Source organism: Gobio gobio, assembly GCF_949357685.1.
Source record: "Gobio gobio genome assembly, chromosome: 8".
Lineage (NCBI taxonomy): Eukaryota > Metazoa > Chordata > Actinopteri > Cypriniformes > Gobionidae > Gobio > Gobio gobio.
Genome location: NC_137114.1, coordinates 3,581,644 through 3,590,022, shown reverse-complemented (window position 1 = coordinate 3,590,022; position 8,379 = coordinate 3,581,644). Strand labels below are relative to the sequence as shown.

At 45.4% G+C, this 8,379-nt stretch overlaps 1 protein-coding gene across 6 annotated transcripts in view; it reads right to left on the bottom strand.

The window, feature by feature from the left end:
* Positions 1-250: 250 nt before the first annotated feature.
* Positions 251-8,379, bottom strand: part of cux1b (cut-like homeobox 1b) — a 35,966-nt gene continuing 27,837 nt past the window's right edge. For all 6 annotated transcript variants that reach the window (XM_079824368.1, XM_079824369.1, XM_079824370.1 and 3 more), the window contains 10 exons: positions 8,231-8,327; positions 4,174-4,301; positions 4,013-4,076; positions 3,817-3,929; positions 3,613-3,729; positions 1,965-2,048; positions 1,816-1,872; positions 1,534-1,614; positions 1,364-1,428; positions 251-1,271 (listed from right to left, as the gene is read on the bottom strand). In XM_079824368.1, the coding sequence (XP_079680494.1) occupies positions 1,220-1,271; positions 1,364-1,428; positions 1,534-1,614; positions 1,816-1,872; positions 1,965-2,048; positions 3,613-3,729; positions 3,817-3,929; positions 4,013-4,076; positions 4,174-4,301; positions 8,231-8,327 (858 nt within the window). In that variant the 3' untranslated portion in view covers positions 251-1,219. The remainder of the gene's footprint in view (positions 1,272-1,363; positions 1,429-1,533; positions 1,615-1,815; positions 1,873-1,964; positions 2,049-3,612; positions 3,730-3,816; positions 3,930-4,012; positions 4,077-4,173; positions 4,302-8,230; positions 8,328-8,379) is intronic.

Here is an 8,379-nt window from a genome sequence, read left to right as displayed (position 1 = left end):
AGCACATTTTTACCACTAGTGGATTTACAGCTCTCTGTAGAAACTAAAGGCTTGTGAATTCTAGTTATTTTTGCACATATTTCACAAATTTTTTCAGGTTGTTGATTTTAATATATAATAAGAGATTCTCAAAGACTATTTTTGTCAAGTTTTTTGTTTGTTTGGTGGGTTTAAATGGTCATTTGAAGAGCCAGTTTTACTTTATAATACAGTCAAACCTGAACATTGCATTAGAAAGAGAACAGATGGAAAACATTTTGTTACCCATTGTTTTATTTGATTCATTGATTTTATTTAACATATTTGCACATTTCTCTGTTACAGTTTCACCAGTCTCATATTTCCCTGTGTGTGAGTGTGTGTATTTTGCAACCTTGATGGCTTACAGTCTCATGCTTTCATTGCTGTGCACTTTATTTTTTACATCGATGAATTATTGCTTTTATTTCACACATTTCCAAAAAATTTGCTTTTGGAATGACATTTTTTGTCTGTTTTGCACTCTTGATGTTTTACAGATTCACTCCTTCACTGTTGTGTCCTTTTTTTCTGCATCCTGCTGATTTGTAGATTGTATGCACAAAAACACTCAAGTCTTTTCATATTTTTGCCAATTTCCCATTCATTTCCTATGGGGGTCATTTTTGACCTGAAGGTCCTGAGTGTGACTATTTTTATGACCACTTAGACTTTTCAAATCCTGTCCCCAATTTTTTGTGTGTTCATATACCAAGTGCCAATAAAGTCACCAAGTTTCAGACCATTCCGATGAAGCTACGATTTAAAAAAATAAATAAATAAAACGCTTCGGGTCATTTTTGACCTGAAGAACCCCAGAGGGTTAATAACCGAGTAATACTAATAACTGAAGAGTCATGTGACACTGGAGTCATGATGCGCACACATCAGGAATAAATGACACTTTACTGTATATTCACAGATGATGTACACTGGAGTTATGATCACATGACTCTTTCAAAAGATTCATTAACAGCTGAATCTCATAATAAACACACACACACACACACACCCCGAGTCCCATCACCTGAACATCTACCATGAAGAGAGACAGATCTAGCATCTGTCAGGAGATGAAGTAAACCGCTAGCCCTGCTCCCAGTCTCTGTGTGGCGTTAGCATCATGTGTTCAGACAGGAAATGACCTGTGATGACCAACACCTCCCGCCCTCCGGGTCCAGTCGTCCAATGGCACGCTCCGCTACTGCCACGTGTCTCCGTTCTCATGGAACTGGTGCAGGTGGTCCGAGTACCTGCAGGCACACACAGGAAGTGGCTCAGATCACACACACACACACACACACACACACACACACAGGCTCAGCACAACATGTGACACACTCACTTCTTTGCACAGAACGCAGCGCAGTCCCGGCCCACGCTCTCACTCCAGGCCACTTTATACAGCACCTGCACACACACACACACACACACACACACACACACACACACACACAGCTGTAAGACTTCTGCACAGCTGGACGCCAGCAGCTAAACGAGGGTCACATGACACACCAGGAAGACGAGGCAGTGCAGCATCAGTGTGTAGAAGAACGCCACCGTCCTGGCCGTCTTATTGGACAGGATCACACGACCCTGAAACACACACTGGACATCAGGCAACCATTCTGTCACAAATACACCACATCCGATACCTTTACATTTTAAACTGTGATGTTATAATGCTATAGTCGACTGTGGCGTGAATGTGAAACAGGGGCAGCTGATTGGCCTGTATGCTAATGAAGCGCTGTGATGTCATGAGTGGAGGGGCGGGGCTCCAGAGATGATACACACCAGGCTGAGTGTGGCTTTGTCCCAGGGGCTGAGGCTCTGGTATCTCCGCTGGCGCTCCTGAAGGAGGACATCACATGATCAACACACACACACACACACACACACACACACACACACACACACACAACAGCCAGAGGTCACATGCTCACCTTTCTGCTGAAGGAGGCGAAGGGGTCGAGTCTCTCCTCGTACTGAGACGAGTAGCGCATCACTGTATCATCACTGTCTCCAGCCTAACACACACACACGTGCACACACACACACACACACACACACACACACACACACACACACACACACACACACGTCAGTCTTTGACCTGATGCCCTGGTCTCACTAAATCAAGTCCATGTTCAGACCATCAACAGTCATGGCCCTTCATCTTCTTCTGCTCTCGAGTTTATGGAATCAAAATCTGAATCATAGGTTGACTAAATATTAAAAGGCCAATATTTGATATTAAGTGGCAAAAAAATGCTATCAAAGTCGGGTGTGGGTCATTTTTTACAGGCTCATAAATGAAATGAGATATTTTCACCAAATGTGTAAGAGTGGTGTGACTGTGCCACTTGGTGGCGCTATAATCAAACAAAACATAACATTGGCTCTATACAACTCATGTGTTTATGGGCTTTTTGCTTAAAAGAGTCTTTCCTCATTTGTGCAGCTGGTCTGCTTCTGCTGACCCTGATATATATCTATTATTAGTGTATTTACTGAAATTGAACAATGTGGCATAAAAGATGTGGCCTACATCTAATAAGGTTGGAAAAAATCTGATTCAGGGTTTCTGCAGGTTTCACCAAGTCAAATTTAAGACTTTTTAAGAGCATTCTGAATGAAATTTAAGACCTATAAAAGGAAATGCAGTCACAAAATGACTCGCAAAGTAAATGTATTAATTCAAAATGAACTTCCCCATAGCTCAATCCCACCAGGATTTTGTGATTTTTTTTTTGTGATTTTTAAGTTTGAGGTGGTAATTTCCAGAAATTTGCTAGTTTTTTTCATAATTAGGACACTAAATGTCCTATATTATGTATTATGTTAGATGCACAATAGTCACACATGACAATAGAACAAACAAAATGCATAAATCTTGTTTATTTTGCTATCTTGCCATTATTTTGTGGTGAAATGACGAATTATGCAGGATCTCAAAGAATGCATTGCTGAGTTTTCGTTGTATTTAGTAATCGTGGAAAGGCACAAAACTGGAGAACTGTCAGCTGAAGAATAACAGCAGTGTGATGTGTCTGTGGTACAATCCGAAAGAGACTCGAAAGCTGATTGGCTGCAATATAAGATGCATGCTGGTCTGCGAACTATAGTAGGACTAGCGAAAGAAAGAACTACAACACACACACACACACACACACACACACACACACACACACACACACACACACACACACACACACACACACACACACACACACACACACACACACTAAAGCACTGCAGGAGCATTTCAATGAGCATTAGAGCTAGTGTTACATGGATGTAGGAAAATTAAGACCTGTTTAAAAGTATTTTAGACCTAGAACTACAATTCACTGGCGTGAATTTAAGACTTTTTAAGGCCTAAATTTTGATTTAGAAATTCTAGACTTTTTTAGACCCTGCGGGAACCCTGTGATTATAAAGGTAAAAGTAAACCTGTGAACAGTTTAATGTGGCAGATATCAGCGTTTAATGACCGAGTGAAGCGGTGTCTATCATGAGCGGTGAAAGCACAGAAACACACTCCGCAAAGATAAAGGAGACGTCATGTGGCTGAATGTGGGCGGGGCTTACTCTGCTTGGGTAGCTCTGCAGGAACTTGATCTTCTCGTAGAGCTTGATGTTGTCGGCCCGCAGGCTGTCCAGCTCGCTCTGAAGAGCCTGTAGGGTCTGCTGTAGGGAGCTGTTCATCTGACACACACACACACACACACACACACACTCAGCCTCTTCCTGTGAGCAGCAGGAAGCAGATCAGGTCATGTGATGGGTACTCACGCCCTCCAGCTCCTGGTTCCTCAAGCGAAACCTCTCCCTCTGACTGGAGATGATGGACAGCAGAGAGTCCATCTGCCCCTGAGGAAGATCCGCCTGAGGAGAGCCGGCCGCACCTCAACACACACACACACACACACTACTGAGGATCTGCTTAGCCGAAGCGAAGCTAAAGCATGTGTCATGTGTCCATGTTTACCTGAGAACAGCGCTGTGGCCTCTTTAATGGGCTCAGGGATGATCAGCGTGCTGCTGTCCGCACCCTACACACACACACACACACGTGACGCTTTATACCTGTGTCAACCTGTCAGGGTCATTATTATCCTGATTCTCAGAAAAGGGCGGTGTGTGTGTGACCTCTGCGTCGGGTCTTGACATGCTCTGGATGGTGCTGAGGTCCTGCTCCAGTTTGAGGATGAGCTCTTTCTGATCCGCACTGGTCTTCACTGCCGCAGAGAACTCCATCTGTAGAGACGTGTACCGGCCTGAACACACACACACACACACACACACACACACACACACACACACACACACACACACACACACACACACACACCTCAATCCCCTGCTGACACAGCTAACCGGCTAAACCTGTCAAATCCACCAGAACCATTCATATTTCACTGATCCATTGAAGATTTCTGCAGCTGCACAAAAACATCTCATTAGAAACGCTTCCATCCAGAAGTTGTGAAATTGAGTAGTACTCCGCGGCAGCGGAAGCGGCAGCCCTCGTGTGAAGCCCTCCTCGTGTGAAGACCGAAGAGTGTAAAGACCATTCGACTCTACTCTGCACGACTCCACTCGAGCAAGGACACCGACAAGGCACTTGAGTATAGCTATATATGTATACTTTGTCCACTTTTGTGTTTTTGCTTGTTTTCATCTGCTAATTTCTCTGACCCGTATTCACAATGTGCTTCCAAATCTCTACTATTATCACACACACCCGTAAATCACGCTCTGTACATTCTAGACGCCGTAATCCTACTAATCTGCGTAGTGTACCCATTTCCTCTACTACATTAATGTCCATTCCAATTGGTCTCTGGAATTGCCAGTCTGCTGTAAACAAAGCAGACTTTATTTCATCTATTTCCACTCATTCACATCTCAGTCTCATGGCTCTAACTGAAACCTGGATCAAACCAGAAGACACTGCCACTCCTGCGGCCCTCTCAAATAATTTCTCTTTTTCACACACCTCTCGCCAGATTGGGAGGGGCGGAGGTACTGGTCTGCTCATCTCAAAGGATTGGATATTTGAGCCCATCCCTTCTCTATCTGGCAACTGCTCATTTGAATCACACTCAATCACTGTCACTCACCCTGCTAAAATCCATGTTGTAGTTATTTATCGTCCTCCAGGTCAACTGGGTAACTTCCTGGAGGAGTTGGATATGTTACTCTCTCACTTCCCTGAGGATGGCACTCCTCTGGTACTGCTCGGTGACTTCAACATTCACCTTGATAAACCCCAGGCTGCAGACTTCACCACTCTTCTGACCTCATTTGATCTTAAGCGAGTATCTACTACAGCTACTCATAAATCAGGTAACCATCTTGATCTTATCTACACACGCTGCTGCTCCACAGACGTCACTTTAGTTACTCCTTTACACACCTCAGATCACTTTCTCATCACTCTTAACCTCCTACTAACTCCTAACACAACACACACTCCTCCGCTGATTACCTTTCGGCGTAATCTACGCTCACTCTCTCCCTCCCGTCTATCCACTATGGTTTCCTCCTCACTCCCTCCACTCACTCCCTCCACCTGCTCAGTTCTCAGCACTGGACACAAACAGTGCTACTGACACTCTTTGCTCCACTCTAACATCTTGCTTAGACAACTTCTGTCCCGTTTCATCCAGGCCAGCCCGCACCACCCCCTCTGCCCCCTGGCTGTCTGATGTTCTCCGCGAACATCGCTCTGGGCTCCGGGCGGCAGAGAGGAAGTGGCGCAAAACTAAAAACACTACTGACCTGACCCTGTATCAGTCTCTTCTCGCTTCTTTCTCTAGTAACGTCTCCACTGCTAAAACTACATACTATCACAACAAAATACACAACTGCTCTGACTCTCGTGCACTCTTCAGAACGTTCTCTTCGCTCCTCTGTCCCCCCCCCCCCCCCTCCTTCATCAACTCTTACAGCTGATGACTTTGCATCATTTTTCACACAAAAAACCTCCTCCATCAGCAGCCAATTCTCCGCACCACAAACCGACACGCACATCTCAACAACCATAATACATACACTCCCCTCCTTTTCTCTGCTCTCTGAAGCTGAAGTCTCCAAACTCATCCTTTCCAACCACCCCACTACCTGTCCGCTTGACCCTATCCCCACTCATCTCCTTCAGGCCATTTCTTCTTCTGTTACTCCTGCACTCACTCACATTGTCAACACCTCTCTTCACACCGGGACCTTCCCCACAGCATTTAAGCTGGCTCGGGTAACCCCACTGCTTAAGAAACACTCTATGAACCCAGCACTTTTAGAAAACTACAGACCGGTATCCCTTCTGCCTTTCATTGCAAAGACACTCGAGCGAGTTGTTTTTAACCAGCTCTCTACGTTTCTTGAACAGAACAACCTCCTGGATATCAACCAATCAGGCTTCAAAAGCGGCCACTCAACTGAGACTGCCCTGCTCTCGGTTACGGAGGCACTGAGGCAGGCAAGAGCGGCTTCCAAATCCACAGTACTTATCTTACTGGATTTGTCTGCTGCTTTTGACACAGTTAACCACCAGATCCTCCTGTCAACTCTCATGAAGATGGGCATCTCAGGAACTGCTCTCCAGTGTTTCAAGTCTTACCTCTCAGGTAGGTCCTTCAGGGTGTCATGGAGAGGTGAAGTGTCTAAGTCACATCATCTAGCCACTGGAGTTCCACAGGGCTCAGTGCTTGGACCACTTCTCTTCTCCATCTACATGTCATCACTGGGATCGGTCATTCAGAAACATGGCTTTTCCTATCACTGCTATGCAGACGACACTCAACTCTACTTCTCATTTCAACCAGATGATCCCACGGTTGGTGTTCGTATTGCTGCCTGCCTAACAGACATTTCTGCCTGGATGAAGGAGCATCACCTGCAACTCAACCTTGCAAAGACTGAACTGCTTGTGGTCTCCAGCCAAACCAGCACTTCATCACAATCTCTCCATTCAGCTAGGATCATCAACCATAACTCCGTCCAGGACAGCCAGGAATCTTGGAGTTGTGATCGATGATCAGCTAAAATTCACTGACCACATTACTGCAACAACCCGGTCCTGCAGATTTGCATTATACAACATTAGGAAGATTAGAGCCTTCCTATCAGAGCAGACCACACAACTCTTGGTCCAAGCTCTTGTTCTCCAGACTGGACTACTGTAATGCTCTTCTAGCGGGCCTTCCGGCATGCACTATCAAACCCTTGCAACTGATCCAGAATGCAGCGGCGAGGGTGATCTTTAACGAGCCGAAGAGAGCGCACGTCACGCCTCTCTTCATCAGACTCCACTGGCTACCAATAGCCGCTCGCATCAAATTCAAGGCACTGGTACTCGCCTTCAAAGCAACCACTGGCTCTGCACCAATTTACCTTAATTCGCTTGTTCAGACATACACACCCTCCAGGAGTTTGCGTTCTACCAGTGAACGACGCCTTGTGGTGCCATACCAGAGAGGCATGAAATCGCTGTCACGGACCTTTTCCTGGACTGCCCCCACCTGGTGGAATGACCTGCCTATCTCAATTCGAGCAGCCGAGTCTGTAGCCATTTTCAAAAAACATCTAAAGACGCATCTCTTCCAGCAGCACCTGACCAATCAAGAATAGCACTTAACATTCTATTCATTTTTCTGTCTGTCTAATTTATTTATAAAAAAAAAAAAAAAAAAAAATTCCTGTGTGTTCTGTGTTAGATTAACTGAGACTTGTTACAGCACTTGCATACTGTAGCCTCTGACTGTTGTAGTTGCTTCTATTGCTCTCATTTGTAAGTCGCTTTGGATAAAAGCGTCTGCTAAATGACTAAATGTAAATGTAAATGTAATGGATGCGCAAAATGGGAATATCGCATAAAACATCAGTGAATAAAGCAAGAGCAAGTCGAAGAGAACAGATCGCCACGTCCTGATAATCTCAGAGGAGTAAGAGAGGCCACTGTAATGTTCATATAACACGTGGACGAAAAGCAACAAAAGCATTTATACCATCTCCAAACCAGCGGCACCATCTCCCACAGTCCTCCATTCCCCTCTCTCTGCCCTATCCTGATGATTCCTCACCTCCATCTCATCAGATGTTCATGTCTTTCTTTCTTCAGATTTTTGAGGAACACATTCCAGGATTATTCTGCACATAATGGAACCCCATAGTCTAACCCTCCTCCATCAGGGTCATCACTCACCGCTCAGCTCAGTGTTAGCGATGCGCAGAGAGGCGTTCTCCGACTGCAGGCCGCGGTTCTTCTCCAGCAGCAACACCTCCAGCGGCTTACAGGAGTCCTGAGAGAGACCAGCACATCAACATCTGCACACGCACACACACACACACACA